The 17,569-nt window shown below is 39.3% G+C and overlaps 1 protein-coding gene across 3 annotated transcripts in view; it reads left to right on the top strand.

The window, feature by feature from the left end:
* The window catches only part of trhde.2 (thyrotropin releasing hormone degrading enzyme, tandem duplicate 2), a 252,123-nt gene extending 236,715 nt beyond the window's left edge, over window positions 1-15,408 (top strand). For all 3 annotated transcript variants that reach the window (XM_046040346.1, XM_046040347.1, XM_046040345.1), the window contains 4 exons: window positions 2,161-2,328; window positions 5,477-5,617; window positions 5,732-5,813; window positions 11,312-15,408. In XM_046040346.1, the coding sequence (XP_045896302.1) occupies window positions 2,161-2,328; window positions 5,477-5,617; window positions 5,732-5,813; window positions 11,312-11,464 (544 nt within the window). In that variant the 3' untranslated portion in view covers window positions 11,465-15,408. The remainder of the gene's footprint in view (window positions 1-2,160; window positions 2,329-5,476; window positions 5,618-5,731; window positions 5,814-11,311) is intronic.
* The last annotated feature ends 2,161 nt before the right edge of the window (window positions 15,409-17,569 follow it).

Below are 17,569 nucleotides of genomic sequence, written 5' to 3'. Positions count from 1 at the left end.
ACACACACACACACACACACACACACACACACACACACAGCGTTCAGTATATAATTTTTGCTGCCAGCTGAGCTCACTGCATTGTGATGAAAGTTTTTGGTTTTGGTTTGCTGACAATTTGGGTCAAGTACGTACACAGACACACACATACATTATAGTGTGAAGGTAATGTGCACCTTTTTGCTATACTGATGATTCAGGCCAGTAACCAGCTGGGGCATAGAGAGTGTGTGTGTCAGTGTTGTACTTTTTGTGTATAAAAACACCCAACAACAGAAACGGTAGTTACCTGTAGTAACTCCAAGACTATGAGTAGTTGCTCCTGTTGCTCATCCTGCACAAGCTCTGCCTCCAATAAACTGAGGCAGTTTGTGTTTAACCAGAATTAAATTCACATTTTGTATGATTGTCTCTACTTGTATTACACTGTAAAACAAGAACAGGGAGAAAAAAAATTAATATGTTCTGTATGATTGTGAGACAGTCAGATGATCAGGCAGGTTTTAAGAGTAAAAAAACAAAGGTTATGGGTGTATTATTTCATTTCAATTATTGCAACAAAGTGTTCATTTACAAACCCACTCCCTGCTCAATTTATTGTAGTTGTATATAGTTAAGGTTTCCCAGTGTGATGGAGTATTATTAGTAAGATTATGGATGTGCTCACTTTCAGTTTTACACCAAAGTTAATATATTTCAATTTAAGCTTGTTTACAACATGTCGAATCATCTGACCACTCGTGTGTGTGTGTGTGTGTGTGTGTGTGTGTGTGTGTGTGTGTGTGTGACCACACTTTTTTTTTAGTGATTCTCTGCATTTAGTTTAACGTGTACAATGTTATCAGAACTGGCTATGAAACTTAAAACCATAGTTTTAAAATAAGTTTCAGTGGTCCAAAATAGACTGAAATGGCTTAAGGTTAAGTAGTTTGAGTTTATATGGGCATTGCTCCTACGTCTAACCCACAGGTCTTATGCACATTCATGCAAAGTCAAAAGAGTCGAAAACCAGAAAACCTCTGGTTGTTCTGACTTGGATGTATTCCAAAATGGTTGGCTACACAAAGCTGAGCATGGTCTCATCCCAGGGCGTCAAATACAGACAAATATACAAAAGCGTATATGACGCCCTGAGATGAGAACACGTTGGATAGCTTTGTAGTCACTCCAGATTTACAGCCTAAATGAGCCATGTTATGTATTTGGAGCAGTTCCTTAACAAGTGAAACCAGATACAAACGAGCACAAGACAACAACTGTGTATGGCTTTCAGTTTATCTGAATCAATCATATTTGTATTAATATTGGACTTTATTTAGATGTGACTGCTAAAGGTTTACTTATGTAGGCACTGGATTGTTGACTTTTTCACCAAGTGGTTTCTTTTCACCAAGTGGGAGATATTGTTGCTGCCCTCTGAATTCCAGGCTGATAGGAATGTTTTTTTCCGGCTCAGCTGCTCGGAAAAACAATATTTGACATCAACACGGCATGAGCCCAGCCACCATGTGTTCCTTTACAAGGTCAGGTCAAGTACTTACTCAGGTACCACGTCTGGAACCAGTTTGCCAAGCAAGCCCAGGGGTAGGGTCCCAAATCTTGGCTCAGTATCTAAGAACACCCATCTGTTATCAGATAATCTCATTAATAAATCTGACCAGATTATGATTTATGATAACAGGATGACTTCACACATGGCGCATATCAAGGACTTGTAAGACAGAAGTAATATTGTCAATACTTACTGCTGTACTTCTTCAAACTCCAAAAGTATTCCAACGTAATATATTCAGAAGTGCACATGCCAGTTAGCATTACTGAGACTTGTCAGGGTCCCAATTGTTGGGAAAGTGCCTTTAAATTTGTCTTGTCTCTGCATTTTATGACCAGAGGAGTCCACAGGAGAAGCGAAGGGATTTTTTAATGGAGCTCCCTAATGAAATCTGAATTTCTCGCTTAGTGTCCAGAGAGAGTCCTGGTTAATCCTGTGGATGTGTCTTATCAGGGTTTTTAGTTTTATTACTTTCCTGGTCGACTCTCACATTCACATCCTGGCTCTGCTGCTTTTACTGCAGAAACGCAAACTTTGATTTTGCTGTATTGGAAATGTCTTGTGGCAGATTGGCTCGGTGTGATGGCTAGATTTTGTGTCCTTTGTAGGATTCCTCCCAACATCAGAGACATAGTTTACTGCACTGGGGTCAGTCTGATGGACGAGGACGTGTGGGAGTTCATCTGGATGAAGTTTCACTCGACCAACGCCGTTTCAGAGAAGAAGATCCTGCTGGAGGCTCTGACATGCTCAGACAACATCTTCCTCCTCAACAGGTACAAATGACACTGCTGTTTGTGTTTGCGTGTGTCAGGTCTGATGGTTTAATCTTGCAACAAAAGATAAACATGTATAAATGATGTATAAGACAGCTTGTTTGTACAATTCCTTGCTTTAAAAGCAAGTTAGAGCTCATTGTTTTCCTGTCCGGACCTGCAACTTTACTTTCTTCACCAGCTAGCCTCTAAGTGTGGCCCCATCCACACTACTCAGTTTTTGTTTAAAAAGAGTTTTAAAACAAATACGATCATCGTCCACACAAGCATTTTAGCTACGTATCAGAGCTGATCTGCCTCTACATGATAACGACTGCTAACGCACATCTAGTAGCTGTTCACATACGCTGGGCATGCGTGTGCCAGTGTAAACATGAAGCAGATGGTCTATTCCGTAGTTACAGAAGATTTGGCGAAAGAATAAATAAATGCAGACAAAGAATCATACCAAATTTTTTTGCATGGATCAAAAACGAGCTGGGACTGTTACTGAATGTAACACAGGAGTTTAAAGCGACTGTGGTGGCGGAAAACAGACTGGGAGTCGTCGCAAAGTAAACGCCAACATACACAGTGTTATTTGCACAGTACAAATATTTGAATAAAAATACCAAGTCAAAAACTCCCGTCAGTAGCATCTTGTTTCTGCCAAAGGTGAGCGCCGGCGTCATCGTTTCTGAAGTCCTCCATTTTAATCCGTCCGCACTAAAACGAAAACGGGGTCGGCAGCGTTTGGAAACTTCTCCGTTTTAGGTCTTCATTTTCGTGGTTTTAGTCTGGACGGGAGGTGCAAACACTGCAAAAGGTCTCATTTTAAAACGAAAACGCAGTAGTGTGGATGGGGCCTGAGTCCGGCTGCTGCCAGCTGGTGCTGGGTGGGTAGTGTTTATCAGAGCTTATTTGTTTGCTGAAACCAGCTGCCTGGTGCTGCTGGAAACCAGATTAATGAGAGCTGTGAGACTGAACCAAAACAGTAAAGTTGCAGGCTGTAAAATTAAAGCAATACATTGATAGACAGTAAAACACTCTGTAGAGCTGTGGGGAACTGCAGAGTTTGGTGATAATTCTCTGCAGGTCTGCCAATGCAAACAACCGACTTTCGTTTTGGACCCACTGTTAATATAAAAAGATGAATGGGTGCAAACAAGTATATCATGAGTCTTATTGTTTGCTTATGTCTGCTTAAGTTAGATTTTCTGACAGCAGAGTTTTCAGCAGATGACTCCCAAATCTCTTATGTTGAGTCCTCAAATGTTTAAATGTAAGAAAGAGGGTGACTGCTTTGAACTTGTTACAGTATGATATTAACAAAACTTTGACCAAAGATCTAAGTTGACTGAAAGGTAACTGTGATGGTTTTATTAACTGCAGCAAGTTATTATTATTTTCGTGGTGCACTCTTATCGAAACAAACAGCAAATTAAATGAAAGATGTAGTGAAAAATTGCCAGAGGCGGTACATGTACATAAATCTGGCCTTGTATGTATGTGTGTGTGTATATGTGTGTGTGTTAAGAGCAGTGTGTTTTGTCTGGAGCTAACTGCCACTATCTTTCATTGAGGAAAATAAAAAATCTCACACATACTCAAAACTGTACAGTGAGACAGATTGGTGTGTGTGTGTCAGGTATTGATTTTCCAGCCACAGTAAACTGTTCTGCAATCAGAGAGGTAGTACTGCAGCTATCTCACACACACACACACACACACACACACACACACACACTCTGAAGCACACAAGAAATCAAAAACCACAGCACACAAACACACTGATTGGTCACACAGGAAATGGTTTCAACTCTGAGGGATTGTGGGAAAAAAGAGAGAAAATTGATTTGGGGGTTTAATGAAAAGACAGTAGCTACAAACATCCAGCAAACACACACACACACACACACACACACACACACAAACACACACCAGAGGAGGGACAGGAAAATACTGAGAAATGGAAACAAGTAAAGGAAGGTGAAAGTAAACACAATGTTGTAAGATGTATGAACATCAGCTTTTTCTCTCTTGCTCAGTCTTAAAAAACACTTGGATTAATGTGTTTACACGTCCAAATTATCACTGTTCTACAACCCGTACTCCAGGTTTCTGTAAATCCATGAATTTCTTCAAACTATGACAAACAGGGAGTAATCAGATTACTGTAGCTGTTGTGTTGTGTCACCATTTCAGAGGAGTGATTTATGATTTGACAGAAGCACCCTCAAGCTACAAAATGTAAATTTCCATCTGGCAACGTGACCTTTTCTGCTTGTTTTACATAAGCAGATACACAGCCTGTGTTTGTGTGTTTGGCAGCTTAATACTATGGCTTTCTTATGACAAGAGAGAAACACATCTGACAGTTAAAAATAATTTTTTATTGCCACCCACCTCCCCACCCCCCTTGCATTCAGAAGAATCCAGTTTACGTCTCTGTTCATTTAAACTCAGCCAACAGCTAGTAATTATCAACCTAATGTGTGTTAATGTTTGGACTAATATTTAATTTACATTTGTGGTTAACTGTTGGGCTAAAATATTACCCAAAAGCTAAGATTAGCATTGTAAAATTTGTTAACATGCAAATGTTTATATATTTATGTATATGTTTATTTATATTTATATATCATTTTAACATATGCAAAATACTAAAATTCATGCTAAATCATGCTATGGTCCACAGGCTAATTTTCTAGCATGCTATGAAACATTAGCATTATAATATTTTACACAGACACTACAAAGATCACACTTCTACTCTGCTAGTTTAAGTGAACGTGTGACTCACAGGTCAATACTTTAGCATGTACAGTTTATACAATAATGAAATTCATGCTAACATAAAATCTACATGCTAATGTTTTAATATGTTAGTAAGCAAAAGCATGTTGCGGTTTATTACAATGCTTGAACATTTCAAAATATGCAAGCAAGCTGTTTTAGCATGCCACAAAACATTAGCATACTAACAATTTACATGAACATGAGCAGTAGCATGATATTTGTTACCATGCTAGCTTAAGTAAAGTTTTATTAAATATGAAGCATTTGATGACCACGTGATAGCACACACAGCAATACTCCATTGTACAAATTTACCTCTGTAATTACTCAGCATGGTTACTGAACTTTGCTGTATTTCTGTGTCTCCCAGGTTACTGAACCTTTCTTTGACCTCTGACCTGGTCCCAGAGCAGGATGTGATTGATGTCATCATCCACGTGGGCAGAAACCCGCAGGGTCGAAACCTTGCCTGGAAATACTTCAGGGAAAAGTGGGACATTCTCAATGCCCGGTGAGGGACTGAGAGAGTCGGACCATGTGGAGGATCTGTACATGTTGCACTCTAAGTGAACAAAATACTTGCTGAACTGAAATACTAACTGTCTCTCTCGCTGTCTCTGTTCAGTTATGGTGAAGCGTTGTTCATGAACTCAAAGCTCATCAGTGGAGTCACAGAGTTCCTGAACACTGACAGAGAACTCAATGAGGTAAATACACAAACACACATACACATTATTGAGGTCCTGAAGGAACTCTGTGGGGCAGGTTTACAGGTAAATGCGGCCAATTTCCACCCTCTGCCAAACCTTAACTCTAACAGGCTTCAAAGATACAATGGTAAGATAAGGGAATTACATGTATGTGACAGCTAAACTACCCCTTCTTAGTTGTTTGAATGCATAAATTCCCAACATTAGCAATATCTCGATCTAGTTACCTTATGAACACAATGAATACATCTTGTGTCTGCCTCTCATCTGTGCCAATAGGAATTCAAGATCATTTGACACAATGATATCCTTTTATTAACAAACGTGGCAAACATCACATCCTGCTCCAGGCAGTGTAAGCTTCAGTGATTAAAAAAAAAAACACCAGACAATTTTGTTGTTCAGTATAGTCACACTTGTATAACAAGGCTGTCCTTACAAGAAAAATGACAGCATGACTCATTTCAGAAAATGCCCAGTGAGGACATACATTCATGTTGAAAAATTGAAAAGAAAAGGAGGGAATACTGTGACATTTTCATAGAGCCACCAAGTCCTCATAGGGTGAAATTAACAGTGGATGGATGAACATACCTGTTTCCTACTGACACTCAAAATTGGTTGAGTGTTCCCTAAAGTTAAGCAAGTAGTAATCATTTTAACCATGACAATGAAGGTTCCCTTAGTAATTTTAACCCAAACCACGATGTGTCCCTAACCTTAACCAAAGCCATGTTTCGACCAAAAGTACCTGGGACTTTTAAGTCCCCGGATCTCTTTTCAAGGAACAAAAAGGTTCCTTCAGCCCACTGTTGTGTGTGTTTCCACCGTGGTCTAAAGACCTGCGAAGATTAGGCAAATTAACCAGCTGACCCAGGCTGTAGGCCTGCACGCCGTACAAAGTGATGCACAGGCATCATTATTTGTACCCATTATCCATGAGCAACATTTATAAATAAGCATCAGATTTGATTGGAATATAATGAAAAACTAGAGGCTTTGTTTGACCATTAAAACCATTTTTGTGTGAGAGTATAAGCGAGAGACACACAATGAAGTTCGTAACAAATTTAATAACAAACCTGATAAAGCCATCACGTTCATGAAATAACTCCAGCACAGAGAAAGAAACCCAAAAATAAAACTGCGACAGTTTGGAAGGTTATTAAAACATTTCCAGCCGACAAGAGCTGCAGATCAGCTGCAGGACAGGTCTGTGTCTGCCTGAGCATCAGAGGAATGGGATGTTTAACGAGCTTTATTACCTGCTGTAATCAGCTGTTCCACTTGTTTTGGAAAAGATGAGACTTCGGCTCTGTGTAGAAACTTCCTGACTGATGAAAACTTAAAACAACAACTCTGCACCCTGTATTTAGCATAACTCCATCAGCTGTTCACTGTAAACACACGCTGGCTGCTGTTTCCGAGCAATAAATTTAATACTGACGTAGCCTAAATCTCAGACGGATATCGGCGAGACTTTGGTCAAAGGTGGAAAATTGAGGAACACAGCAGTCGTAGAAGAAGAGCCGACATGCTCGGTTTAAAGCCAGTAGCCTCTACTCGCCCATTCAGAAATTCACTGCATGGCAAGCCCCAAAGTACTACCCCCCAAGCAGGGACTTTTAGGGGGGTAAAATAAAGACCCTAAAACTAAATTTAGACACTGGTCCCTTTGGTGGAAACACAGTGAGTGCCTCCAAAGGTTCCCAGTTCCGGTATAGTTCCTTTGGTCAAAAGGCAGCTCAAGTTGTTATTGTGCCTAAACAAACCTCAACCATAGTGTCAGTGTCATAAAATCACTCATTTCAGGAAATGCCCAATGACAAATGTTAATGGCCAGACCAGTAGATGGCAGTCAGTGTGTCCACAGTTTGGAGAGGCAGAGAGATGTACTGGAACAGAAGCTTAGCAATGCACTGCTGTTTACAGGCTCAACAGCAAAACATATTTTAGCCACCTACGAGAAGGCTCACTGGAAAAAAAATCAGTATCACTTCAAGTGTACAATATATTTAGAATATTTTAACCTTCCATCAGACAGCAATTTTCTTTGTACAGTATGCAGCCAAATGGCATATATGCGTAGGAAAACAGAAGTTCTAAGGTTGAGAAAGGAACTAGATGTCTGATTGGAAGGTAAGCGTGCAAAAATCCTGAACTATCACTTTAATAATTTAATTTGGTGGACGATCAGTGATCATTATATCACTACTTTGTGTCCAAACTGATTCTGTTTGATTAGTAAGATCCAAGTAAGTAAGTAGATCCACTTGTTTCTCAAAGAACTATAAAAATCATAATTTATGAAATTATTACTACAAAGCCTAATAAACTCCTAGGCTGTCAACTTTTAACTGAACAATGGTCCCCTCTTACATAGGTTCTCCACCACCACAGACCTTTTAATTGCTCATATCCACAAATCTCTGTGATGTTTACGATAAGAAAGTCAGCAATCAGCATTAATATTAATGTTGGTATCATATATGCTAGCAGGACTGAAAATAGCATGTTTTCTGTCTGCCTGCTTGGCTTTTAGAGGCTAGGATGTTAACTGCAGAAACTCAAGTACTTCTGATTAATCATGGCATTAATAATTTCTCCAGAAATACCTAACATCATAGGAATAATCATGTTGTTGATTATTCAAAGAGAACAGAGCAGCAATCCTGTTAATTGTTACTGTTACTGTAATTTATTCCACATCTACTGCACATATTTGTATATTTTATTTAATAGAGTGGTTTTCATGAAACTTAAGAATGCTTTTCCAAAAGGAGGAAGTAGAAATCAGAAATAAAATGAAAGAAAGTAAGAAATCAAACACTACAGAGAAGTGACAGAAAAAAATGTTGTTTTGAATCCGACTTTCTTGTTTTTAATATGAATGCTTTTTGAAGCAGTTTTGTTTAAGATCTCTACTACTCCTATTTATGTGGTAACAAAAAACACCCTCAGCGTGGGCTGTGAAGACTGGACAGCATCACTAGGAATTAAAACGGGACCCCAGAATACAAGAACTCAAATGACAAGAATGAGGGGCCTTTTTATTTTATCTTCTAGAAAATGTTTTATGAAAAAAGTAAAAACGAGTCTGCTTCCACCCACTAAGCAAATTTAAAAAATGTGTCTTGGGAGTTAAAAAGTAAAAACTGAATTGTAGGGTAGAGGAGAAGAAAATAGGGAGAGAAAGAGGGAACAGATAGAGGAGTGGAAAGTAAAGGAGAGCAGAGGAGTGCAGAGTTAACGATATGAACTACATTAAAGTGAGTTGAAGGGATGGATTTTCTCCTGCGCTCCAGTGAATCTGTCAAACCCTGAACAACGCTAAGTTTCCTCTTCAGTCCTTAACTTTGAAAAAAAAAAAATCAAGTTTGTCCTCCTTCCTTCAACAAAGTTTCTCTTTCAACAAAAAAGTTTCCCTTTAATACCTCACCTCTCATGCTGGAAACTGTCCATTTAATTACTGTCTGTTAAAACTAAGTTTCACTTTGATACCCTAACTTTCATGCTGGAAATTTTACCTCTTAGTTTAGCTTTAACAACTCACTTTCTCTTGATAGGATGTTTCTGCCATTTAAAACCGGCTGCCTGACTATTTGGCACTAATGGCTACAATAAGACAGAGACGTTATATAGGGGATGCACGCCAATCAGTCACATCCTCAATACAACTCTATGGGGAAAGTTTGTAACTGCAAAGATGGCAGTTATCCCGCCCCTCCCACTAGACAGCCAATTGTCTGCTTTTAACAGCCAAAGCGGGACTCATATTTCAGCCAATTGTGTGGTTCCACTGACGTAAGGGTCTGGTTTACTTCTACTGTGCATGCGTGGAAGTGTTGAAGTATAACCCAGTAATAGAAGTATAACCGGTCGGGAAAAACTCTTTAAACCTTATTTTGGAGCAAAGTTGTCAGGGATTTTATTCGATTTTACTACTGATTCTATTTATGTAGTTTTTATGTCATGGTGACCAGTAAAAGTGCAGTTCTGGCTCTCTCCCCATTCATTCAGATAAGAGAATGGTCTTGTTAGCCTGAAATAGCTGCTAGGAGGCGTTGCCAAGATTGCGGCCGAGTGGCAGGACTTGCCTATAAGGACTTGGGCCCAATCCCAATGTTCACACTCACAGACTCACAGACTTTGAGGTGCGTTCCCCGGAAGTCTGTGAGGGCTTAGGGCGCTCCCACAGTCAAATAGTCAAGTGTGCGAGGGCTCTCTCCCAGACATTTTGAGCACCTTTTAAATCGTGTCCTTTTTCGTAAGTCCGCATTTCTGCAGACTTTACCTGAGGGAATTTCCCATAGTTCATAGCGGTATGACGTGAAACACGGGGGTTACCAGGGGACACCCAGAAGCGAGAGAAATATCACGGCAAATCTCACAAGAGAAGAAGAAGAACGGTAAACAAACAAGCCTGGAAACCAACAGTGATGCTAAAATTATTAAAATTTTTCTTAACATATATTTAAGATGGTACATAGAACATATGAAGTCAGAGGAACGCAATCACCTTATTACACATTTTAGTTTTTGCTGAATGATGCTGTTTTGACCAACAATAATGCACTGATTGTTGACAAATGCAGATTGACATTTACCTCTCCTCCGCTATGTAGGGCAAGAGCATGCAAGACTTCAAAATCAGGCAAAAACATAAAATAAAAAGTGTGCAACGTGTTTCAGCGTCGTCAAGGTAACGTGCTGTCCCATTCCTGTTTACAGCATTTTGAGCCCTTGCACACTCGGGCACTCAATCACTTTCCAAGTGACCTCTGTAAAGTCTGTGAGGGTTCAGGGCTTAAGGCTTAGGGGGGACATTGGGATTGGGCCATAGAATAAGATCTGCTATAAGTATGTAAACACTCCTTCCACTAATGTGACGTGTGACTGGCTGCTGGTTTGGGTTTTTCCCTGTTATATCCTTAATGTTACTTCATAGAAACATGGGACTCTCCCGGATAATGTTACGGCCCTATATTTTTTTTTTGTTATGTCCACCTGTTTTAATTATTTTAACTTTGTGTCTGAGAAATCATGTTTTGTCCGTTATTTTGGTATGTCGTATGGGTCTAAATACTACAATACAGTGCACCTTGGCCGGCCATTGCCATGGAGAAGAAGCCAAAGAATGAACCCTTAAATTTTAATGACACTAAAATATGTGCTCTAGCACCACCTTTAGGACAAAACTAACATCTCTAACTACAGGACAGGATGTGTGTTGTTAGTTCATTCAAACCCTATCATATTATGGGGTGTAATGAACTGTTTAGTCTCCTGGGGGCTGCAATATTTTTGTCTTTTCTTATCTCTTTGAGTGTCACAGAGGGGTTTCTATTATTCTAATTACTTTTCTGTTGTCTCCTTTTCTTTCCATCCTTCCTCATATTTTGTCTTACCATTTCTACTATCCCATGGCTGCTCAACTCCTTTCCTCCATTATTTCCACTGTCTTCGTCTCTTTCTCCCGTCCCTTCTTTCCTCAGTTAAAGGAGTTCATCCAGTCCAGCAGCATGGGTGCAGGGCCTGCGTTGCCGCGGGCGCTGGAGATCGTTGAAAGCAACGTGCGCTGGCACCGCCTCCACCGGCGGCAGTTCTACCAGTGGCTGCGCAAACCTCCGAACTCCGCCCATGGCTAACGCTACACCAGTTAGCTAGAGTGAACTGACTGCTAAGTTAATGCTAATGATCTGCTAGCTGACTGATGCAGTCAGAATAGGAAAAATGACAGAATGAAGAGAAAGACTGACTTATTCAGCTGGTTTTGCTTTTAAAGAAATCTGTTTTCAAACTTTATTTCTGATAGATTATTTGTGTGGATGAGATATTACAGCAGTAGGTAATGGTGGGTGTGGTTGCTTATCGACTTCAAAACTATGTTTTCAGGAAGTTTTCTGTAAACTACAAAATAACCTTAATACATTATCCAAACATAATTAAAATGTTGTGGAACCTTCCCGACTTACATGATATACTGAAAGGTAGACATACGACATGTGTTGTGATGCAACTTGGCATTAAGTTACATGTATGGTCAGGTGACACAGATGTTGACAGTGTCTCATCACCCCTGCAAGGCAGTTAGCGATCCTGTCTTCTTGACAGCTTCTCATGTCTGAGCTAAAGGTCCTCACAGGTCTGAATATCAGAACCTGAACTGAACAGGAACTGTGACTGTCTAATTTGAACCTGTAATTGATATCAGCTGAAACAAATCAGGGAAACATCCAAAACATAAAACTCTTAAAAGTACAATCTCTAACACAACGAAGACATTTCATGTCTGTAATTTCCTGCATTTTTGGTGGGCTGACTTACGAGGAAGCTTGTGTTTTCAGCCCCATCTCAGCTCAAATCCAAATTCCTCACTAACCAGAGACCCAGAACAGTTTAAATCAGACCTTCCTGTGTTCGCTACATTAAACGGCAGATTTCCATTGGTGAGGTGCATGTCGATTATTGAACAGAACTGTAATTAACACTACATGGGTTTGGTGTCCTCTGATCACAGCACTCAGAGGACTCATTCACACTCATTAACTCTCCACAACATTTAAACTGCTGCAGCTTGAATTTAAAAGCAGCTTTGTCTTTGTAGGATCAAAAACAACAGCAGTTTGGAAACGGTTTGTGAGGCTTTGTTGCAGCCTCGCTTCAGAAATGTACTTCAAATATAAAAGCTTATAATACCTTCAAATATTACCTCTAAACCACAGAGAATGCCAGATTTGGAAGATAAATTTTCCACTGAATAGCAGGGATTGTCGTGGACCGTTTTGGGGTTTGAACCAGCAGAGCTGGAAACTAAATCACTTAAAGTAAAAACAAATTAACGAGGCAAAAAAGTGTTCTGACAGGCATGATGGGTTATAGAAAAGGTGTAATAGAGAGACTGAATCTGATATCATATATAAATTTGCTAGAAGTCAGTTTGACGAACTTGGAATAGGAACTATGGATAGCCCTTACAAAAACTGACCCAAGAATTTAACATTTGAAAGTTCCAGTTTCCATTTTCTAGTCTCCCCTGTGAGAAGTCTATAACTCTGTCTTCTGTGCCATCTATACATTTAAGTGTTTTTTTGTCATTATTAAATACAAATGTACAAAGTGCGTCACAGTCAGAGGACACACATAAATTAAAAATGAACAATAAGTTAAAGGGAAAATTTGGTTATTTTTAATGTGGATGTCCAGTCAGTGTTGATGGTAAATGTAGTCCATTGAAGCAGCATATTCCTCAGTGTGTGTGCTATATTGTTTTAATGAGTCTTAAAAAGACATGTAAAATGTTTGATTTTACAACATACAGAAAAGCAAAAGGACAAAGAGAACAAGGGATGTTTCTAGACAAATATCTTTCAGTGTTTCTTCTAATTTTATTCTTAGTTATCTGCTGTTGATTTTACTATGGAGACAAACAAATAGAGAAAATATTCCAAAAATTACAAGCTTTCACCAACATCAAGCTTTGTTCTTCCTCAATTTTAATCGTTTTCTGTTGCATTTGTAAATTTCATAGTAAATTAAGATCGAAGAAAAGTACCGAACAGCATAATGTTGGGCTACTGCTGATACGGTTTCATTGTCAAATGGCTAACATGTGGTCCGTCATCAGCATAGACAAAGCCTTCAGCATCATGGGATTACTCAAAACTACAAATTCTGTGGATACTGCCATTCTAATTTAATTGTTGGAATTTGTCACCCAATAAAGTACCTAATTTACATTAACTTTTTTAGGAAGTGAAATGGGTGAAAGTGAACATAGCCTTAAACTAAAATAAAAAATAATAAATAAAAAAAAATTCAGCCAGTGAACTTTCTCCTTATTTCAAGACCTCGTTAAACACTAAAGTAACTCATTTGAGGGGCTAAATGGATAAAGGAACTGACAGATGGATGAGAATCTTTCTTTGTGGGCAACTGAAGGAGTCAGCTGGACTATAAACAGATTAGAACTCAACAAAAACTCAAACAAAATAAAAACTCAACAGATCTCAAAGCACAAAACCAGAAAGTTGTTGGATGAAGCACTTCTGCCTTAGCTGCTGGACAGAAACTAAAGTCATAACAATAAACACTAACATTTTTTTAGTAGCCAATCAGTGGTTAGAATTCAGTCAACCCTTTTTTGTGTCTCCAGATGGACAAATAAATTGAGGGTAGTAAAATCGGGGCAAAGAAGTGGCCGACAAGACAACTGAGACTATCTGGCTCATGTTCAGTGTCATTATATGCAGATGATGTGGCTTTTTAAATGGGACATGTAGGAATTTACAGCACGACAGATTCTGCAGCATGATGGATTCTGTGGTGTGATGGAATTTACAGTGTGAGTCAGCAAGGCTGCAAATTTCACTGCATGACGGACCTTACAAGGCTTTTAATTTTGCAGTGTGATGGATTGTTCAATGCACAACGTTGCTTGCTAAGTGACCGGTTCTGTCATAAGAAATTAACTACTGTGTGACGGATTTTATGGCACGATGGAAATTACAGCTGGAACTCTGCATTGCGATAGATTCTAGACAGTCCCTGTATCGGTGTGACAGAATGTACGACAGACTCTACAGATTTTCTTGCAGCATGGATTGTACACTATAATGGGCTCTGCAGTGCAATGGACTCTATGGGATATGGCTCTTCCAAAGTGATGGACTTTACAGCGCAATGGATTTTACAGAGTGCGGATGCCTGCTTTCCCTCAGAGTTTTAAATGTAAATGACACTGACTTTGGACTGAAATGTAGAGTCCAGAGTCTTGGAAACTATGAGCTGGACACAAAAACGCTGGAAAACTACACCTATAGGACCTTTTGAGGGGGCCATCTCCAAAGTCCAGATAAATCTTTGGAGAAGCAACTTTTAAGAATTTTGGAAAAGAACTTCAAATGAATCATAATGAACTTTTCTGTCTGGTGTGGTGATCCTCTGTCCTGTTGACAGACTTTTTGAAGTTATTCTTCTTCTGTTAGATCCGGCTTTGATGTTAATAATGAGCCATATATGAATTAATGGGCCTGCCTGCTTCTATACACTGTGTGTCCAGTGTGTGTGTGTGCGCGTGTGTGATGAAGATGATGATGAAGATAACAGCAGCCGCAGTGGTGGTGATGACTGCTGTGCCAGTCATGATGATTAAAATAATGATAATTAAAATTATTATGATCATAATCATAACAATGATAGATTTTATGATGATGGCAAGTCACTAATGATAATTGTTGATGTAAAAAAGCTAATTAGTATTATTATAATTATTATGCTAATTATTCAGTGCATTTTGAACCTGTGTTGTCCTGTCAGGGATATTTGGTTTACAGACATAAAATACACAATGAATCTGTCCCATGTACAATAAATACTGGAAATTATACAAATATGGTACTTAAAATTAAAATGTGAAAACTTAAGATGTTGAAGTAGATGAAAAGGGTGGTGAGATAATAATGACGATGACTTAGGACCAAACTGTGACGGAAACGGAAAGTCGCAGAGCAGAGTTTAATCCTACTTCCTGTTTGCACTGCTGTGGTTTCCTGTGTTTTCTGATTGGACGATATTAAAATGGTTAACCTTGTGTGTCATCCAGTCTGTTTCTATCCGGTACTTTCAGGGGACAACTAATGAGAATGGGCTCCTAGTCATTTTCTGCCTGTTTCTGCCAAATGCACACACAAGTTTCATAGAAAACAGTCACATGATGATTACCAAATTATCTCCATGACATGAAATGAGTTTTAAAGCCGGTGAGTTATCACTACAACTGCTGAACCAATTCCATCCACTGAGGAAGATGGTGAGATTCCTTTTGACTCTGGTTATATTTTTTCCCCTCTGGAAATTACAATTGTAAAGTTTTCTTTTAATGATATCTTCAAGGTTTCAAGATTCAAACAAGCTGTGTCACTGTTGATGATAGCACATTTTATACAGTGAAAACCTTTTATAGTGATCCCATCTGTCCGGGTCAAATTGATCATTATAACCGATTTACTATGTTCATTTCTCATGCAGATAACCGTCTAACTGACATTGGTATATCTATTAAATGAATATAAAGTCGTGAAACGGAAAGCTTTGGTGTTTACCAGCTGTTTCAAAAAACAGTACAGCTGTTTAAAATGCTTAAAATTTCTGTACAAACGTTATCTCTCCCAACTTGTCACATATGGACGCTTGGTCAAGATTCCTGGGTGTCACTTTTTAACGCCCTGGGTACCCTTTAGCATTGTTCGCAATAATAAATATGCAATGTCTGATTAGACTGTGAAATGTTGTAATTTGGTTAAGATTATGTACCAAAACTACTTGGATAGATTCAGGAAAACATCATGGTTTGGGTTAAAATAACTACAATATTTAATTGACTTAACTAAAAACAATAAATGTTGACTTTTTGTTTCAAACGGAAACGAACGCTGGTCTGCTGGCTGAAAGTCCGGTTTCTGGCCCATCTGCCCACCCCAAATGATTCCTCAGTCAGACTTTTCTTATATAGTACACCTGCTTTGTAAAATGACTGTAGTAGTATAATATTCTAACATTAAATAAAAGTAAGTAAGGCAGTAAGTAAAGTAAGTAAAGGCAGTCTAGGCCTATAGCAGCATAACTAAGGGATGGTTCAGGACTCACCTGAGCCAGCCCTAACTATAAGCTTTATCAAAGAGGAAAGTCTTAAGCCTATTTATAGAAGGATATGCGAGTAAAATACTCTTTAGAGCCCTGCATCTTCCATTCTGGACTCATTGCACCACTGTTCTTCTTATAATTGTTTTATTGCCTGGAGCTGTTGACTTCCCGTCACGGTTACAGTTAATGTTCTACATACTGCCACCTACTTTACCAGAGGGAATGGAGCAAATCCTTTAAAAACACACAACAGATTTATTTTTATTTTTTCATGAAGGTTGAAAGGTTTGACACTGTAAAATATGGGAGGGTTGACATATGCTGAAGGCGCTAAAGGGGTCACAAACTGACGCCAAGGGGTCTTGACGAAGTGTCCATGTGTGACGACTTGTGAGTTAAAATGGGTTGGCCAGACAGCAATCTGCAAATGTCAATTTGGCCGGTGAAGATAATGGTATGGTCTTTACTCTTCAATTCAGTTCAATTTTATTTATATAGCGCCAAATCACAACAACAGTTATCTCACAGCGCTTTCCATAAAAGAGCAGGTCTAGACCGTACTCTGTGATGTTATTTACAGAAGCCCAACAGTTCCCACCAAGAGCAGCACTAGGCGACAGAGGCAAGGAAAAACTTCCTTTTAAGAGGCAGAAACCTCGAGCAGAACCATGGCTCAGGGTGGGCGGCCATCTGCCTCGACCGTTTGGGGTGAGAGACAGAGAGAGAGAGAGAGAGAGGAACAGAGAGAGAGAGAGAGAGAGAGAGAGAGGAACAGAGAGGAAAAGAGAGGGATGGAAGGAGAGAGAGGGGAGGGAGGCAGCCTACACAATATACACACAGAGGTACAGACAGTAAAGGTGATGTTGCTATAGACTAAATGAAAAATGGTACAGATATTTATAGTAGTGTTAATGGTAACAATCGTAATGTTAATGATTATAATAACAATAATAATAATAAGACTAGCAACAATAGTCGTTGCAGCAGAGGGTGTCGAGCAGGAACACGGGGGCAGCAGGTGACCCGCAGCCACAGATCCAGACTCCACAGCTCCAGAGCCAGAAAACCTGCAGGAAGTGACAGGAGGAGAGAGGAGAGGGACGAGAAAG

The sequence above is a fragment of the Micropterus dolomieu genome, linkage group LG23 (assembly GCF_021292245.1).
Source record: "Micropterus dolomieu isolate WLL.071019.BEF.003 ecotype Adirondacks linkage group LG23, ASM2129224v1, whole genome shotgun sequence".
Lineage (NCBI taxonomy): Eukaryota > Metazoa > Chordata > Actinopteri > Centrarchiformes > Centrarchidae > Micropterus > Micropterus dolomieu.
Note: the sequence above shows the minus strand (reverse complement) of the source record. Positions and strands in the feature narration are given on the sequence as shown.